Source organism: Colossoma macropomum, unplaced genomic scaffold (genome assembly GCF_904425465.1).
Source record: "Colossoma macropomum unplaced genomic scaffold, Colossoma_macropomum, whole genome shotgun sequence".
Lineage (NCBI taxonomy): Eukaryota > Metazoa > Chordata > Actinopteri > Characiformes > Serrasalmidae > Colossoma > Colossoma macropomum.
The window spans coordinates 87,568-107,391 of record NW_023495727.1 but is presented as its reverse complement, the minus strand read 5'-3'; the positions used below and the strand labels follow the sequence as shown (position 1 = coordinate 107,391).

The window sequence follows — 19,824 nt, the reverse complement described above, 5'->3', positions numbered from 1 at the left end:
CACTTAGAGACACATTCATGTCCAAACGACCATTCAGTTACAACATAGTACTGCAAGACGTGTTGAGTACCTGCTTTAGGTTTAAGCTTTAATTGTTTAGCTAAACATCTTCGTGGAGTTGTATTGAAAGCATTGAGGGACAGTGCAGTAGTGATAGATGGAAAAACTACAGTACAGATGAAAATAGAATAGATTAAAATGTGGTGACAAAGAAAACACAATTTTTTACAGAGTGTTTTAAACTGTAATTTTGTATCAGAATTGTGTATCATGTGAAGATTTGTTTATGATGTTCTAACATTATGTACCTTTCTGTTATTTTAGGAAAGGGTAAGTTCAAAAATATATTCAATCCTTCTACTGATGAATGGTTGTTTTTATGTACTTGTTAAATATAAATGTATCCCTATAAAGCAACCAATTACATAAAACTGGAGTTTCTTGTAATATTCACACAATAAGCAAAGTCTCCCTTCCCACAATGCTCCTGTGCATAATCCCACTGCACTGCAGAAATGTAGAGACAGTGAAGTTCACTGATGAGAAAAAGACACAACAAATAAAAGCAGTCTGGCTCTGTTGGGAGTGATGTCACTGTTCTTATGTGATGATGGAATATTTGAGTCGTTCATCATCAGTACATCATTATCATTAGAGTGTCTCTCATTACTGTAGTTTTCCTCTCCTCCATGACTGAAAATAGCCCAGAACACACACAGCAGGAGCTTCTGACACACACTCACACACACTATCTGCCTGTTTGATGAGTCTCTATATCAGTGACTCACAACAAGCAGCAAATAATGAAGAGTCAGCAGCTCTGAAAGACTTGATTACTGAGATCCTCTCATCTCCTTCACTTCCATTTCACTTCATTTAAGAATGATCAGCTTCTCTTATTCAGTCTGCAGAGTCTCTCAGCAGAGATTTACTAGATGATCAGGAAAGAGTTAAACTGATGTCAAAGAACCTGAAGATGAGATTTGGGAGAAGTTGTTATTTTTAGTTTTTTATGCGTAACTCGTGGCTTCAAGCATGAAATCTTCAGGATGTTTTATTCACTTCTACAGTCTGTAATAAGGCAGATAAGATATGAGAGATTGAAGAGGGAGGAGTGAAAGACAGACTGATATAGAGATGACTAATATTTTTTGTAAATTGATTCTATATAAATTAATTTCATCAAAGTTATTACATGAATTTTAGACTTTCTCCCAATTTCCCTCAATCACACAGTGTACTACACGTGTTTCCCCAGCTGTGATTATTCATCTCCAGATATTCACAAAAACCTTATACAAACAGTATTTTAACCATTTAATTTTAGTAAACAGGGATGGATTCCTTAACATTTTTAGTTGGATCACAGAGACAAACTTCTGCCCTCATTACTGTTTTCTGCTCAAATTGTTTGTTTTACAAAAGCTAATTTATTTACAATATGTGCGTCAAAAATAAGCCAGTTAATCTCAGTAGGAAATAACAGAATCTCAGGTGTAAAACAGAAGGCTCTTTACAAACGACAGTGACTTCTTTTAAAGACCCCTAAAGACACATTCATATACATATCGTCAATTAATTATAATACAGCCTTGCAGGAAGCTAGGGAGAGAGAGAGAGAGGTGGACAGACAGAGAGAGAGGTAGGCAGATCACAGACAAAAATTACAGTAGCAAATGTAATACTGAAACAAAAATCAAACCATAAGTCTGCATGAGATAGTCATAAAGAAAAGAAACCCTAAACAACAGTGCAACATCATCCACATTCACTCTTCTTCCATTTTCAGTTTCTTATATTTAAATGTAATAATTCACTTATGATTCCATACATGAAATCTTCACATTATATTATTCACTTCACAGCTGCATTCAATGAGTGAAGACCTGAATGGTGAGTATAAGTCAGTGTGTAATGCTTTTATTTTGATTTTATTTTGAATCTTAACTGCTACATGTTTAGTTTCTCAGTTTCGTTTACATACAAAAGTTATAGCTGTCCTGTACTTTGGTTTTTAGAAATACCTCAGCCAGATGGCATATCATCTTTAGATGTCAACTGGCTAGCTAGCTTACTGCTAACTTCTGACTCTCCACAGCTTCGTAAATCCTCTTTTTCATGGATCTCTGGACTCGACACTTGAATATACCACCTCTTTAGACCTTTTGAAACCTCAGTGGTGCCTCATTAAAGAAGGAAGTCACAGGTTCAACCATTGTTGTTTGTTGATCTGAAGAAGGATTTTGACCTAAAAATGACTGTTACATTACACGTGGCACCATATTTAACAAGTGGATTATCAGTAATGAATAATGTGTTGTGCTTCATTACTGATGAACAAACATGAGAAGAAATTGTTTTTATTCCTGCAGCAGTTAAAATCAGATACAGTACATTTACAGAATGAACAGACAGATTAACTAATATAATAACTAAGATTAACTGATATATGAACTAAAAGATGAACTGATATAATTACTATTATTAACTAATATAGTGTCAATCAGGAACAGATCATGAAGGAACATAGTAAATAAATCATTAAGAAATGGTAAATATAAGAAAATAAGTTTTGTGTTCTGAAGCTTCATGAATGAATGAGGATCATGAGCTGAAGGAAAACTAATGAATAAACTGAATGAAAGACTAAAAGATGAATCTCTATTGTAACAGTCAGGAGGCGGAGCTTCAGGAGAGCCTAATACTCAAACACCATCAACACGTTTTCAGGTTTATGTGGAGAACTGAGAGCTGAAAACAGCCCAAATCAGAGCCGTCAAGCAGCAGGTCAGGCTTTTTTACTGTGCTGATCATTCTGGGTTCGTTTCCCAAAATCACTTCATTAACATCTTTAAGTAAGTTTGTTAAATAACAAGATATTTCTGGAAATCTTCACTAAGGAACCACGCAAACACTAACTAAACGACCAACAGACCCATCGGTTACTCACACAGAAAAAATGAAAAAAATAAAGCTTACAAGAGTAAAGATATAAGATACTAATACTTAATGGAGTTCTCCTCTTCCTCTGATGTTTTTACTTTGTACTGTAGAGCACTTTGAGCTGAATTTATGTACGTGAAGTGCTGTATAAATAAAGGTTATTGAAAGCATTGAGTGACAGTTCAGTAGTGAAGGATGAAGAACTACAGTACGGATGAGAAAAGGAGATTCTGATAAGGAGATAAAGAGTTAAAAAGACTGAAATATTTTCATTGTAAAGTGTTTCTCATGGAGATTTGACTAACTTTGTGTTTTCTTCTGTTTTTATTCCACAGTATCAGCGGTAAGTAAATAACTTTCCTTCTTTCTCTGCTGGTAGTGACTGATTTTACTCTTATCACATGAACTACATTCAATACAGACATCAAGCAGCTACATAATATTGAGTTTCAGGTAAATTTCACATGATGAACAAAGTCTCTGATCTCAGAATGAAAGCTTTTGACTTCATCTCCCTCCTTCCTTCCCACAATTCTCCTGTGCATAATCCCACTGCACTGCAGAAATGTAGAGACAGTGAAGTTCACTGATGAGAAAAAGACACAACAAATAAAAGCAGTCTGGCTCTGTTGGGAGTGATGTCACTGTTCTTATGTGATGATGGAATATTTGAGTCATTCATCATCAGTACATCATTATCATTAGAGTGTCTCATTACTGAAAAAATAGTGCTGTCTTCAAATGTGTCAGTTGTTTGCAAATGAATAAAATGATACATCAACACGTTGCTGTCCTTCAGTTTACTTCTTGAGGCAAAAATTGTGTTGATGTAAATTTATCTATTCTTGTGAAACTGATTGACACATTTAAAGTACATTCAGTGATTGTCCTTATTTGTGTATTTAAACAGCAGCACTCAAGTCAATAAATATCTGTATAATCTGGCATTAGGTGAATGTATTTACCAGATAAATACAGACTATTATAGTCTTTCATTTCCATCTGTAGGATGTCTTTATGATTTTGTCAGTGAAGTTGCTATTTTTAGTTTTCATATGTAATTCATAACTTCAAGCATGAAATCTTAAGCCTGTTTTTTCAGATTCACTGTTGTTAAATTTCCAGCCTTCCTAATATTTTAAAGTTATATTTTACTGATAATTTTATGCATGAAATCTTCACATTATATTATTCACTTCATAGGATTTTTTCTTGAGAAGTGAGCTGAGAAGTGAGTATAATTCAGTGTGTAGTGCTTTTATTGTGATGTACTGATTGTTGATGAAGAATGTTTGTGTTGTAAAGACAATGTATATCTGTACTATGTGTTGAGTGTTCAGCTGAACATCAGCAGAGAGAGTTTACAGAGCTCACTCTCTCTCTCTCTCTCTCTCTCTCTCACACACACACACACACACACACACACACACCCTGATATTGACGTTACATAGAAGTGATTCAGACTGATCATCATTAATATAAACAAATTTGTGCTCTGAACATGAACATTTTTTAAAAAGTGCTTAAATATCTTGATGGTAGTCAGTGGAGTTAGATATATTTAGAGATATTACACAGCAGATTGAGTTCTTTTCAGCTGCTATAGAACATCAGTGTCTTACTATAGAAAATACAGGTGTAACTTTGTCTCATGTACTTTCAGTGTTTTAAACGTTCTTACTTTCTCTCTAATCAGAGTCTTCTCGAGTTAATAGAGTCTTAGTTTATCAGGTGAGCACAACATTCTAAGTAGACCACATTTCATTAATAAACTGTCATTGTGTGGTTTCTTTTTTTTATGGAAAACTATGGATATAAATATTTGAATAGAAATGGTGTCGAATTTAGTCATTGTAGTGCTGATACAGATCAGTGTTCTGTATTCAGAGTTGAGTTATGAGAGTGTAGAGAGAAGATAATACTGATGATAATTTTGTGTGTGCAGGGTGGAGTTAATAAGAGGAATCAGTTCTGTCAGGCTGTTTCTCTTGCACGATGTCCGCTCCTACCAGGAATTTATTAAGTTCAGCATCCCTGTTGGACCATTTGGTGTTACCACAATATTTGAAACTGAAATGTTATTTAGTGATGTAAAACACAACAAAAAACTCAAAGCCAATTTTAATCGTAAATATCATAGGGCAAATATAATGACATTAAGATATTCTTGTTACTTGAAGTAAAACATTGAATATAATATAATAATAGCAATGGAAATAATAATAATAATGTGATGATAATTATATTATTATTATTATGCAGCATTTTTCTTTTAGTTTGGCTCATTTTATGTACTTTACTGGCCCTACAAATGGAAATTTGTCATTTTGCTGCCTAACTATGCCCAATCTGGGAGCAGGACAGTGTCGCCAGCAGTGCAGCACAGTAGTGGGGTAAAGTGCCTTGCTTAAGGGCACAACCAGGTATACCTAGTAAGTCGTGGGATTTGGACCTGCAACCTTCCAGTTGATAGCTCACTTGTCCTGCCACTAGCCCTAATACAATTAGCCGATTAAAACACATAAGGAAATTAAGAGATAAAATATATAAACAGATAACTAAAGTAAAAAGCCCATTTTGAAAATGTAGTGTGTGTAAAGTACAGATTTCTCTTTTAAAATGTAGTGAGTAAAAGCAAAGTGTTCAGTGACAGAAATACTCTTCAGATGCTTAAAAATATTACTGAAGTACCGTAACAAAGTACCTGTATTTCATTACTTAACACAGAAAAATAGTTATTGATCATATACAGTATGACATCATGCATGAAATCTTCACAGTTTTATTCACAACTATAGAGAGACAGAAAATGGACAAAAGAAGAAAGACTGAAAATGAAGGAATCTGTTCTGCTGATTGGTGAGTAATCAGAAAGTCAGAAAATAACACTTTTCTGCACATTTATCTCAGTAATCTTAGATGTGACTGAAGTTTTTAGTCATGTTTGTGATGCTGTGTGTGGGTGAGTGAGAGTGTGAAACTGTGTTCTCTCCTTCTTCTTTTGTGAGCTTTGTGTTCTCTGACTTCTGTCACTTTCCTGCTTGGACTACATTGCGAAACGTCCACATGTGACTTCTGAACTGTTACCAGAGAGTCACGGTCATGCAGTCTCCTGTCTTGTGCTGCACACTTCCATTGGATGCAGCTGAAAATGTTCCTTTGTTTAAGCCATTTATATTCCAGTCTTTTCTGAGGGTTTCCATTGTTATATTGTTGTCACTGTTTGCATCTAGTAACATATTCAGAATTATATGTGAGCTATGTGTACTTCCTTGCTATGTAATTGGCTATGAAATAGTTATTAGAACTGATGAGCATATTGGATACATTTGAAGGTTTGAAGTAGCTGCTTAGCAAAGTGTATACGAACAGAAAAAAAAATGCTAAAAATGAAGAACAGACTTTGATGAAAAAGACAGAGTCCTTGGACACTGACAGAAAATTACTACACATGTAATCATTTATTTCTCAGCACTAACAGTATGCTATACTGGAACCCTATACATCATATAATAAATACTTTTGTTGTTGTTGTTTAACAGAGAAGTCACTTTCTGTGAGTTCTTGTCATTCCCTGGTTGAAGGTTCTAGCTCAGCATCTGTACAGACCTCTTATGATGAACATGTGAGTGAACTGGTGCCAATTCCATAGTCCAGAGGGGTCAGTTGGCAAATGGCAATATAAAATGTATTATCATGATAATTACCAAAACTTACAGTTTATATCACAATATTGTAGTTAAAAAACATGATGTGTATAGGATGAAGATACATGTTGAGTTATGAACATTATACATTTTGGGGACCTGGTTAAACCATGGTTTCACTTTGTACAAAGCTTTTTTTTTTCTGCATTTAACACGTCTTTTTTCTCGATTATAATCATGAACATGTATCACACATGCATATTGTTATAACTGTAGATAATTTGTTTTAGTAGCCTCTGCTTAGCTAAATAGCACCACTATGTTAATGCTAATTTCCATTGTTAGCCCTATGAGATTTGCAGTGTTTGTGGCAGTGGTGGTGTACATTCACCTTCAGTGAACAGTGGTGTACATTCAATTTAATACTGCTTTTTGTGGCTCTACCTGAAACCCAGATGTTTAAACGTTAGACAATTATGTAACATATTTGTTTACTTTACATACAGTTTTACGGAAAATCCTTCAGAAAATATTTTCAGTGAAAGGCTAACTCTGAGTGTTAATGGATTAGCCTGTTAGCCTGTTAGCCAAGCTGTTTGTAACACAAAAAACATTTTTAACACATGGTATGTTTAATATGATGAATCCTGCATGTAAAATGTTATCAGAACATCACTATTTAACTAAGTTAAACTGGAGCTCCTCAGCATTTCTAAAAATCTTGAAAAACTTCCTCAGTTTTGCTAAGTAAAATACATGCTTAATTGGATTGAGGTCAGATGATTATAAATCCAAAAAGTTGGGACAGTAGGTGAAATGCAAATAACAGAAAGCAGAGATTTATACATTTTTGACCTGTGTTTCAACAAAAAAACATTACAAAGACAAGATATGTAATGCTGCAACTTATCAACTTCATTGCTTTAGGTAAATATACATTTATTCTGAAACTGATGCCTGAAGCATAAAAAGAATTATTAAAGAAAAAAAAAAAAGAAAAAAAAACAAAAAACATCTTAAACAGATGATGCAATTATGCTAAGTTGTAAAGGAAGCAGGACATGTTATTCTTTCTCAGAAAATCAAACAAAGAAGATGCCAAAAATGGCATAACACAAAGGATAAATCCAAGAAACCGAATAAGTGACCAAACCAGAACACCTCTCAAAGGAAAGATGGGGAGCTGACTATATTTCATATAGTTATTTCTATATTTATATTTCTTTTCTATTCTTTCTCTTGTTTTAAATCAACACAATGTTTTTTTTCTCCTTTCATTTTTCTCTTTTGTTCTCTGTCAACTGGCCTAGAACAGTGCTCTGTTTTCTCCTCTTTGTTTGTTTGTTTGTTTTCTCTTTTTTACACTTTTCTTCTCTTTCTTTTTGTTGCAATACCCACCTGGGCTAAGTACCATACCGGTTACCCCTTTACAAAGGTGTGACAAGGATGTGCTCTCTGCCACAGCCTTAAATGCCGGCACCAACAGGTGCGCCTGGTTGGGACTGATTACCCTTTGGTATTCTGGGATTTTGAGTCTTCTGTAGTGACTCACCTCTGTTGCCCTCTGCTGGCACCCGGCAAAAAATTCATTAAAATTGTATAAACCTTGTGGTTAAAATATTAAAAATTAAAAATTCTGTTCTCATTTCTTGAAAGCAGACACTTCAGTGCAGCTTTATCAGTCCTACAGGAAACAAAGTTTGGTTTATGAAGCTGAGCACTAGAGTGTCACCAATAGCACGACTAGATAGTTTGCTCCCCTCCCCACTGTGTTTGTTAAACAACAGCATGCTGGCTAGCAAGAAAGACACTTTTTAGAACTACACTGGCTGATAAAGCTGAGTGTGTTCTTTTAAAGTGTTTTTTGAAACCTGGACATACAGAATCTGAAACATGGTCACTTGTTTGTTCTGACAGGAGTTAACTAAAAAGCTGTTTTCAGTTTTCAAGACAACATGGTTAAATTAGGTGCTGTTTTCCAGATTAGGCAAGACCCCCTTTGGAATGACATTTTAATAATTGTTTAGCTGTTATGTTTTCCCTTTCTAGTGGGTATTATAATAAAATATGAATGTAATTTGTTTGTAGGAACTAAGCGATTTACCCATTTACAGTTTGATGATTGACGTGTAGATTTAATTTTAAATAGTCAGTGCTTTATCATTAATGACGAGCAGAGACACTGATTAATAGTTAAACAAAGAGATCTGAAGAATGATGAATACACAGTGCTACATTATATTACATATAATTACATTTGTTTCCTGTTCTTTTATCATTTGCAGTGGCTAAACATGAGCAAACAGATCCTCATGGCTTCACTATAAAACCAAGGAAGCAAACTTGGAAAGATGTCTTGGCTGTTCTACAACGTTTTGGGTAAAGGGGGAAATAGTGTAAACCTGATTTTTCTGTGAACCATTTCTTTAAGAGAGACACTAAAAAAAAGAGCTTTAACCACATTTCCATAATATCAGTGCTGAATTCCACATAATACAAACATTATCTTCTTTCATTGGTGCCGCATTGTTTTGTAAATTTTGATTTTTGGTGAATAATTTTTTGATGGGTTAAATTAATTACAAATGGATGATCAGACCTAACATGTTCAGTATTTCTTGTTTGTTGTCTATGATGTTGTCTTCATTCACGTGAAGTAGGTCTAGTTTATGAACACATTTATTTAGCGAACTCAAGTCATTTAATTTGATTTATGTAGTATTTTTTCTGGCTTTTCAAACAGTCCCCTATGTAATGCTCTGGAATTATTTCAAATGTACCATTACAGCAGAAAATGATCCACGGTATTAATTTAGGATACTGAAAGGCTGATCTATACACCAGTGTCACTTGTGTAAGAAGCACAAATAGGAGAATTGAAAACATACATGTAACCAAACTGCACTATTCCATATGACTGTATTAAGCCATATCATGTTTGGGATAAAATGTCTACCAAATGCTGTAAACGTAAACAATTTCTGTCAAATTATAGCATGAGAGATCAGCTCCTACTTGCCGTTCACATGACCTGAAAGGAGCTCAGCTTGATTCAACCCTGAAAATGACACACTTTGTGTCACACATTACGGAGACAATGCCAAAATGTCAGGCAGATATCATATCACGAGTTATCCTGACAGTGTCCACTAATACAACAGTGTCATGACATTTACAGGTAATGGTAACATAACAGATGATGTCATGACTGCTAATTAGGATGCACTTAGCAAAAATGATCATGTGATATAAACTGGTATACAAATAAAACAGAATTTAAAAATCATTCCAGATCTGCAATCACAGGAGGCTCAAAGATGCCCACAAGTGAACATAAGAACTACTCAGGTGAGTTATCACGAGATAACATTCACTCTTACAGTTACTTTAATTAATAGCATTGTTTTGCAAAACTATCCTGCTCGCCTGGACAGGCATGGTTATGCATATGATGGTACTGAATTAAGTAATGTCACAATCTGTAACAAATTACCTTTATTTACAGTGGATCAGTTTGACTACAAATATAGAAAGTAGGTTTGGTGTAAAACATCATTATTCAGTGGCATATTCTAGAGAAATCAGTGTTTTTCGCAATGGTGTGAGGGAACCAGATGTCCAAAGCATTAAGGCCTCTAAAAGCTACAGCCCCTGCAACAGTCAAAGGCCACTTTTCAATTATTTAATTTTTAATCAAAGCCATTGTGTTATTCATGGTTTTGTTGTAGTGTTGTATATTTGTGTTGTAGAGACATTGCGAACCCTGTGAAAGAAATCAGAGTCAGTCAGTAAGTTTATCTGCAATGCACCTTTTTACATCAAAACACTTTGAATGGCTTTCCTTACAGTTGTCAGTGGAAATTTAGCTAATACATTAGGGGCTCATAAAGCAGCAACATCCACGTTTATTAAGTCAAGGGGGGCCCTGCTGGAATTATGGTAGACAGGACTGGAGCAGATTACTTTGCAATGTACTCAGTTAATGAAAAGAAAGTACATGACATTGAATCAACACAGTAAGCAATGTTAATAAAAACTGTTAGATTATTTTAGTTTTATTTATTTATCTAGTGATTCTATAATATTCAACTTCAGTGTCGAAGTGATCACCCTGGATTTCATGGATTTTACCGATCATACTAACAATGATGTAATCACTGTAAGATTACTAGACTTTTGCTGCAAACTACAGTTAGGCACCACAGGTTTAAAGATATGGTTATCAGAAAGCTCAACAAACTGTCAGGTGCTCCTTCAAATTATGTCAAGTTTCTTTATGTGCTTCTTTGAATTTGATTCTCCATCCTTGGACACTGACAACAAATTACTATACATGTAATTAATTGTTTTTCAGCTCTGACAGTACACTGTACTCTAACCCTATGTCATACAAAAAATACACTTATTTGTGCTTATGCTTGTTTGTTTTTACAGAAAAGGCACTTTCTGGTGTCGGTGTGATCTCCTCTGATTCCCTAGTAGAAGATTCTAGCTCAGCATCTGCACAGCACCCTTACGATGAAGATGTAAGTGCACAGGTGCCAATTCCATATGAAATATGCAAATATTTATAAATATGCAAATATAATTCAATTAGTGTTATGAATTTTATACATTTTAGGAACTTTGTGTGTTTGTTGTTGAAAGAAACTTCAGTGGTGCCACTTGTTCAGTGGTGTACATGTCACTGTACAAATCCAAAGCAATCTTTATTTATAACTGAAGTTTTTTTCTCTCTTAATGTGCATCGTGTCTTTGTTTTCTCTTACATTATAATCATGACTGTGCTTCAGCCACACACATTGTTATATAACCATAGGAAGTTTTATTTATAAGTATTTTTATCCTAATACCAAAACTATGCTCTTTTGGTGGCCCTATAGGATTTGCAATGTTTGTGCCAGTGGTGGTGTATATTCACTTTCAGTGAACAGTTTTGTACATTAAATTTAATAGCCTGTTATCTGTCTGTCAAACTGTTTGTTAAACAAAACTTCATAAACATTGTATGTGATCCTGCATGTAAAACGTGATCTGAATGTGACCACTTAGTGGAAAAATATTTTGGCATCCCACTTTAGGCTTGTTCAGACATGGGCTCACAGAGTAGTGCTGCAGATGGAGTAAGAGAGACTTTATTTATAAATAGTTGTACTGTATGCATGTTATAGTGCATGCCCATGTTTATTTGTGCTATGTTGTGCTGTTCTGTTCTGGGCTGGGGAGCAGTGGTGCAGTGCATTGTGTGGTTGAAAGGGACTTGCTTGCTCTTCTTCTTCGCTGATACCACTATATACATATATCATTGCTGTCCAAAGAAAAATCTCCAAGTATCTCCAAAATAGCAACTTTACAGTAAAGGCCAAAAACATTCTTTGCTTTCAATGTAAGTTAATGGAAAGAGTTTTTATTCTAAGCAATTGAGAAGCATTTCTATTGGTGCATTCATCATGAGGTCAAAAGAATGGTTTATTTTCTCAAGATTTTGACTGATTATGTAGAAAAAATTGATTTTGTCTGATTATGTCAACATGTCTTTTTCTTGAAATGTTGACCAATTATGTAAAAAATTGGTTTGTTTTCTTTAGTTTTTGACTGATTATGTTGAAATGTCTTCTTGAGATTTTGACACTTGTTATAAACACACAATCTTATAAACAATAAATGTAGCACTGGTCTTATTACAGCCTTTACACCCCTATATCATTAAACACACAAATGTACAAGTGATTATAGCTGACTAATGTTTGATAACCCATAGTGTCCCCCCATACCTCAATAAAAAAACAAAACACCCAATCCCCCGCTTTCACTCAATCAGTATAATACACTATATGGCCAATAGTATGTGGATACCTGACCTCTGTGCCTATATGATGACCTATAAATCATATAGCTTGTTGAACATCTCATTCCAAACCAGGCTCTGTGCATGCCGCTCGAGGTCCTTGACAACAGCTTTGTCAAACCATGTCTTTATGGACCTTGCTTGTGCACCAGGGCACAGTCATGCTGGAACAGTAAAAGGATATACCCCAGACTGTTGCCATAAAATTGGATGTATATAATTGTCCAAAATGTCTTTACATGCTGTAGCATTCACATTTTCAGCAGGGCATGTAGTCTGATAGGTAGGGGTCCCATGGCAATCCAGATTCTATCACACTGCCATTTAGTGAAGTATGATTCCTGACTCCAGATAACTCATTTCTGCTGCTCCAGGGTCCAGTGGTGGCACACTTTCTACCATTCTTGCTGATGCTTGGCATTGTGCATAATGATCTTAGACTTGTCTGCAGCTGTTTGACCATTGAAGAAAATCGCTTCTTAAAGCTCCAGATGCACAGTTCTTGTGCTGATGTTGCTTCCAGAGCCAGTTTGGAACTCTGTAGTGATTGATGCAACAGAGTATAGATGATTTTTACATGCTTCAGCACTCGGCAGCTTTGCTCTGTGACTTTGCGTGGTCTACTGCTTTGTCGCTGAGCTGTTGTTGCTACTAGACCCTTCCATTTCACAGTAATAGCACTTACAGTTGGTCAGTGCAGATCTAGCAGAGCAGAAACTTCACAAAAGTGACATCCTATGAAAGTGTCATGTTTAAAGTCACTGAGTTCTTCAGTACAATCCATTTTACTGTCAGTCTTTGTCTATGGATATTAATAGGAGTTTGTATGTACTAGAATGACCTAACAATTACTGTCTTTCAAGATATGTTGGTGTGGTTTCCAATGAGTTCTGAACTGTTCTGTCTTGTTCTGCACTTCCACAGTTGTTCAAGACTGCTGAAGGATTCGTTCCTGAAATGGCTGAATACAGTTCAGAGACTGAGAATAGTAACATGTACAGGTACCATGCATTTTCAATTTATGACATTATTCAAACAAAAAACGCACAGTCAGGTTGAGAAAGATGCATTTGTATGTTTTTTGTCTCAATATGTCCCCTCTTGATTTTAGGTTTCTGTGCCCTCATTCTGGTCAGTTTCAGTGCAGCGAGACCAACCTTGTGTTTGAGATGGAGTGGAAAGGGGAGGTGCTGTATAAAATAGAGTCCTGGGACCCCCGTTTCTTGGATGGTCTAGGTCAGATGCAGCCTGCTGGACCCCTATACAGTGTAGACTGCTTTGAAGGTTCACTGAGTCATCTGCACCTCCCACACTGTGAGATACAATATGGTAAATTTCACTTTGACCAATGCTGATTTTTACAGACATTGTAGTTAAACACAGTTACAATTATTACATCAGTGATTATCAATTATTGCTTATCGCTACTGTCGGAACAAAACTTTGTATCTCTGAATGAATAACTTTACAAGAGACAGAAAAAATGCTTTACTTTTAATGTAAGCCAATGGAACCAGACTTTTTCCTGAGTAATTTTGGGCCGTTTCTTTTGGTCCATTCATCCTGAAATTTACACACGATATAAAGGACAACAGGCGTTTTCAAATAATGAAAAAGTTTTTGTTCTGACAGCTGCGTTATGTTGCTCCAGTGCTTTAATAATTTCTATGTCGTTTCCCATTTGTCTATGTATGTGATGTAATTCTGCCTCCCGATGAAAGCAGCCTGATTCTTTAGATCAAGATTAAGAAAAACTTCATCATCTCAACCATATACAATTGAACCATGTACAGTGGAACAAAATAACGTTCCTCCGAGGCATTAGTGCAACATATACAAAAGGCCTTTGTTTACAGAACCACATAGAAAAACGTAGACTACATATGGTGCGATTAGACAAGACATTGTGGTACAATACTGGTAACTTGGCTTAAGGCCCTGTAAAAAATACAACACTATAATCCATTTGTAGAACAAGAAAGTATGATGCAGACCGTAAACTATATAGAAGGTTATTGGTGCACAGATTGCAGTCATTTAATACTTCGTCAGTAATTCAACTGCATAAATTGTATGTAACTGAAGGTTTGACACTCTTGGTCAAATGACACATTTTACAAGTAAAAAAGAAGTGAACACCACCTCTGATGGAACAAACTTAAATAATTTCTGGAAATTCTTAATTGCGCCCTGCGGTGGACTGGCGACCTGTCCAGGGTATTTCCTGCCTTCTGCCCAGTGAACGCTGGGATAGGCTCCAGCACCCTCCACAATCAAGAAGGATAAGCGGCTTAGAAGATGGATGGATGGATTACTCAATTGCCAAATTTAAGTTATTGGAAAAAAAGCATAAAGTATAGTGTATGCCTAATTTTGAGTGTATTTAATCTAATGGTCTCATGAATTATTTGACTTATTAGGCTTTAATCCAAGTCTGGCGTGAACATTTCCAAAAGAGTGTTCAGAGTGTTGTGCTTACACTCAACAGGCAAGAGCTCACTGATCAGCTGACTGATCTAAAACTAAAGATAATTCATTCTTACAAACCTAGAGAAGACCATAAAAAATATCTAAACACTTCCTGCTTACAGTTTCCACTGTTTGAAATGTCATTAAGAAATTGAAATTAAGGAGAACTGTTGAAGTCAAGACAAGATCTGGAAGACAAAGAAAATTATCTGACAGAACTGCTGTAGGTTGGTTAGGTATGCAAAGCAAAACCCCCACATCACTGCCAATGACCTACAGGATGATTTGGGTTGCATTGGAATAGTGATACACCTGTCACTTCATCATCTGTACTAAATAGTCATCAGAAGGAAATCCTAACTGTAATCTTATCACAAACGTCAATGTCTGAAGTAATCAAAACAACATGCGTATATGCCAAGATATTTAGAATCAAATTATGTGCAATGATGAAACAAAAATCAAACTCTGGCTACAATAACCAATAATATGTTTGAAGAAAAAGAAGAAGCTAATCAAGACACCTTACCAACTGCTAAGCATGAGGGGGATCTATTGTGCTTCGTGATTGTGTGGCAACCAGTGACACAAGAAATGTTGTGGAGAAAGAGGGAAGAGCAAATCCTTTAAGTTAATATCTTACAAACAGTGAAGAAACTGAAGATGAAAAGAACTCGGATAAGACAGTGATCCAAAGCACTCATCAAAATCAGCCTTGAACTACTTTAATAAACGTTTGGAATGGCCTTTAATAAAGGTTTGGAATGGCCTTTACCAATTCCTGACTTGATATTTTTGAAATTCTGTGGTTAGGTTTAAAAAATAATGTGTATGCAAGATGACTGAAATTCAGCAAAACATTGTCCATTAGAGTCTGTAGAAATACATTGGCATACAAAGGTATGGGCTCCCCGGTCAAAATTTCTGTTACTGTGAATAGTTAAGTGAGTAGAAGATACACTGATCTCCGAAAGGTACAAATTAAAGAAGCAGCATTCCTTTCCAACATTTTAAGCAAGATTAGTGTATTATTCTCATTTTTATACAATTTTAGAGTGAAAAAAGGAGCAACATGCAACTTTTGCCAAGATTTCAGACATTAATTAGCTGTGTAGAGCTATGGTTTGTTTACAGTCATTGTTAGGAAAGATGAGGTGATGCAAATTTCAAAACTTTATAAATACTCTGACTCCTCAAACCTCGTCCCAACAATCAGCAGTCATGGGCTCCTCAAAGCAGCTCCCTAGCACTCTGAAAATGAAACAACTGATGACCACAAAACATAAGAAGGCTTTAAGAAGATAGCAAAGTGTTTTCAGGTCGCTGTTTCCTCAGTTCGTAATGTCATTAAGCAATGGCACTTAACAGGAACGGTAGACGTCATGTTGCCCCCCTCCACTTTTCATTGAATATAAAAAGAGGATGGCTTTTACAAAAGGATGATGATCCTAAATACACCTCAAAATTCACAGTTGACTACCTCCAGAGGTGCAAGCTGAAGGTTTTGCTATAGGCTTTGCAGTCCCCTGACATAAACATCATTGAATATCTGTGGATAGACCTCAAAGGGCAGTGCATGCAATATGGCCCAAGAATGTCACAAAGCTAGAAGCCTTTTAAAAGAAAGACTGGGCAAAAATCCCCTAAATAAGAAAGACTCTTAGCTGGCTACAAAAGCATTTACAAGCTATGATACGTGCCATAGGGGTTGTTACTAAGTACTGACCATGCAGGATGCCCAAACTTTTGCTTTGAGTCTTTTTCCTTTTTCATTTTGAAACAGTAAACAATGGAAATAAAAAAAGTAATCTTGCTTAAAATATTATATAAATGTGTCATCTTTGTCTTTTGGAGATCAGGTCATCTTTTACTTGCTTAGCTATTCAAATTTACAAGAAGTTTCACCAGAGATGCTGAAATTTTGCATGCCACTGTATGTCAAATTTAGTTTGTTCAGAGTTGGTGTTAAGTTCTTTTCACCTGAAAAACTGTTGAAATGTAAACCAGACCATCATTTGTATTTGTACCATGTACATTTCTCCAAGCACAAATTTTAGTGAGGTGCTAAGAGAACTATATGAGGCCCCTAGTACACTATAAACCATGCAAACCTTAAATCAGTTCTCCATTAATTTTATGAGCACGCTAGACTGTTTGTTGTTTGTGAATGAACTATAATATATTTTTCTTTTTTTTACAGAGGAAAACCAGCTTGTGGTGGCACATTTTACTGGTGAAAATACAGAGATCATACAGCCACTAAACGTGACGAAAACACATGTTATTATTAACATCCAAGACCTTTCCCTCTTCGGCCTTCTAAAGAAAATGATTTTATATCCCAGTCCCATAAACGCCCAAGTCCTGCTCTTCTATAAAGAAACGATGGACGAGCAAAAGAGGAAAAAACTACACATTCATTTACTGCCAGAGAATGTTCCGGTTAAAGAGGTAAGGTGTTAGTGTCACTTTGTTCTAACGTTGTCTTCATGAAGACCACAGCATTACCCAGCAGCCCTCTTTAAAACTAGGAGCAGATTTACTAAAACAGTCTTTAATTACCAATAATTGCTAGTGGTCTACAGACCAGTTTGCACTCGCGAGAGAGGTCAACTTAGTGGGTGACCAACTCAGCATTTGCAAGCAAATGAACAAGAGCAACCTCATAACATATTCATAACCAGTGTAATATAAGCCCATTTTGCTCATATAATTTTTGAATGGAAGCTCCTTTATGCTGGGTAGGAGAAAAAAAAAGTGTGTTTGTTTGACCATATTTTGACTTGTTATATTAAAACCTTCACTTTTAGTTTCAAAATAATGATTTTTTTTTACGAAAGTTTGATTTAGTTTATGTCGCAAGACCAGTTATTGCTCTTCAAGAAAGTATATTTCTAGTGGACAAGTTCAAATATTGTGTGCTTTGAGAGGAAAAGTCTCATAAATGCATTTGCAATGAGGCAAAAGTGCAAAATAGCAATGGCTGCGCTTTGATCTTTTTATTGATGAGTTTCATAACTGGCTCATATAATCACACATCTCTTACTTTTCTTTCCTGTGACCAAAGGTGGAGGGAAAGCATATGGGTAGCAGATACTTTGAGACCAGCTCCACATGTGAACTCCTCCCTGGAAGAAGATACAGACCACTCTGTGACCCCTATGTTTCTGAACCAAAGGTAAAGTACAGCCTGTGTGATCACCCTGAAAGTAGAAAAATCTATAATGTTTACATTTTACGGACATTTTATCTTGCTGTTTTTCTAGGTTGCCAAATTTAAGTGTGACTGTGGCCCAAACTATCACCCCACGTTTGTGGTGTTCCTTCAGGCTGAGGAGGTTACAGTGAGTCTTTTAGATGAAGATGACATGGAGGTGTGGGAACCTCATCAGATCCTTCTAACAACTAAAAAACCTGGTGAGCTAAAGCAGAGCAACCATGACCAGCTACACAGACGGGCGTCAAGCATATATTTATAGTGTTTAGTAAAGCAACAAGCTTTTAATGCTTAATAAATGTCTTATTGACAATTTCTGGCTATTTTCTGTCTGGTATTTGAAAGAAGGGAGGATTTCTCACTCTATGGCTATGTTTCATGCAGTCAAAGTTGGAGGGACCTTCCTTGCACTGGTATTGGAAGGCACCTCCTCTGTGTTTACTCACACACATTTGAGACAATCTGAACAGGCTGAAACCTCACAGCTTACTAACGTAAACGATGCAACAAATTTAAATCCTTTGTTAAAAACATTAAATTAAAATTTAAACTTCATTACATTTCATTACAAACTTCTGTGCTGCAGCATCTCGTCACTTGCTATGCGTAAAGGACTGTAGGACACTGAAGATCTTCAAGGATACACCATCCTTCAATTTCCAGCCAGGAGGGTGACTCTGCCTCATTCTAGGGTGGTACTGGCCCCCTCTGGCCACCCCTTGGCAATGCCTTTAGTACTCGGTCTCTTGCTGCATGTACAACAGATAAAACAGCGTTTGGAGGTGTTCATGTACAGTTCTTTGAAGTCATAGTATCTCAGGTGTTCACCAGGGGTTTGTTTCTGTCTTGATATTTCAGGTAATACTACAAAGACAAGCCCTCTTACAACGGAAGCAGGTATGATGTTCCTATTTAATGCACGACTGTGAAGTTGCCCATCTGAATCAAGACTTAAACTTGTAATAAATAAGGACGGCTCATGGGGTGGTTGCTTGTGCAATGACAGGTTTTTGTTGTGCTAATCTAAAAAAATTCAAACTGTTGTGGTTATGAATCCCTGCTTTGAGTCACTCAGTCTATGATTAAATCTTAAAATTACAAAATGAAAGTCATGTCGCCATGTAATTCTAATGGCTAAAATTTTGCGTATAACAGTCCAATCAGTAAGACTGGGGCTCATGTTTTCTCAGTTAGGAATATTCAGTGCAACTTTTCATTAACAGTTCTAAGTTAAATATCCTTCGTATATTGTTTTAACATATTTGAATAGCAGAATACACTGTATTTGTTCTTTTGCAGGACAGTGTTATGGTGATATAATTGTTTTTATGCTAAAGCTCTGTGGTAGACACTTTAAATTGAACACTGGTTTCCTTTAAAAATAACGCTTTAGTGATAATTTTAATATTACTTTAATCTTTATTACAGGAGCTGCATTTGTGGATGAACACAGAATAGAGCTCATTCAGAGAGTTTCCTCAGTGATGGAGATCGTGGACTATTTGCACAGTAAAAACATGATCACTGCTGAAATGTACAGCAACATACAAACTGCAACACCATCTCAGAAACAAATGAGGATCTTGTACAGAGTTCTTGACTCAGGAGGAAAAGCTGTAAAAGAAGAATTCTATGAAGTTCTTAAAAAGAAACAGTGTTTCTTAGTGGACGAACTGGAGGCTGGACCCAGCAGGGCTTAG

At 35.9% G+C, this 19,824-nt stretch overlaps 1 protein-coding gene across 1 annotated transcript; it reads left to right on the top strand.

Annotated features, from left to right (window-relative positions):
• The first annotated feature begins 480 nt into the window (after positions 1-480).
• LOC118802886 (NACHT, LRR and PYD domains-containing protein 1b allele 2-like) lies at positions 481-19,824 on the top strand. The gene is made up of 16 exons (XM_036563309.1): positions 481-1,893; positions 3,279-3,286; positions 4,147-4,174; positions 4,640-4,674; positions 5,742-5,802; positions 8,876-8,969; positions 9,883-9,938; positions 11,025-11,116; positions 11,672-11,713; positions 13,363-13,439; positions 13,550-13,767; positions 17,108-17,358; positions 17,975-18,085; positions 18,174-18,324; positions 18,983-19,021; positions 19,553-19,824. Exons 1-16 carry the CDS (start codon positions 1,875-1,877, stop codon positions 19,822-19,824), a joined length of 1,554 nt encoding a protein of 517 aa, XP_036419202.1. The 5' UTR covers positions 481-1,874.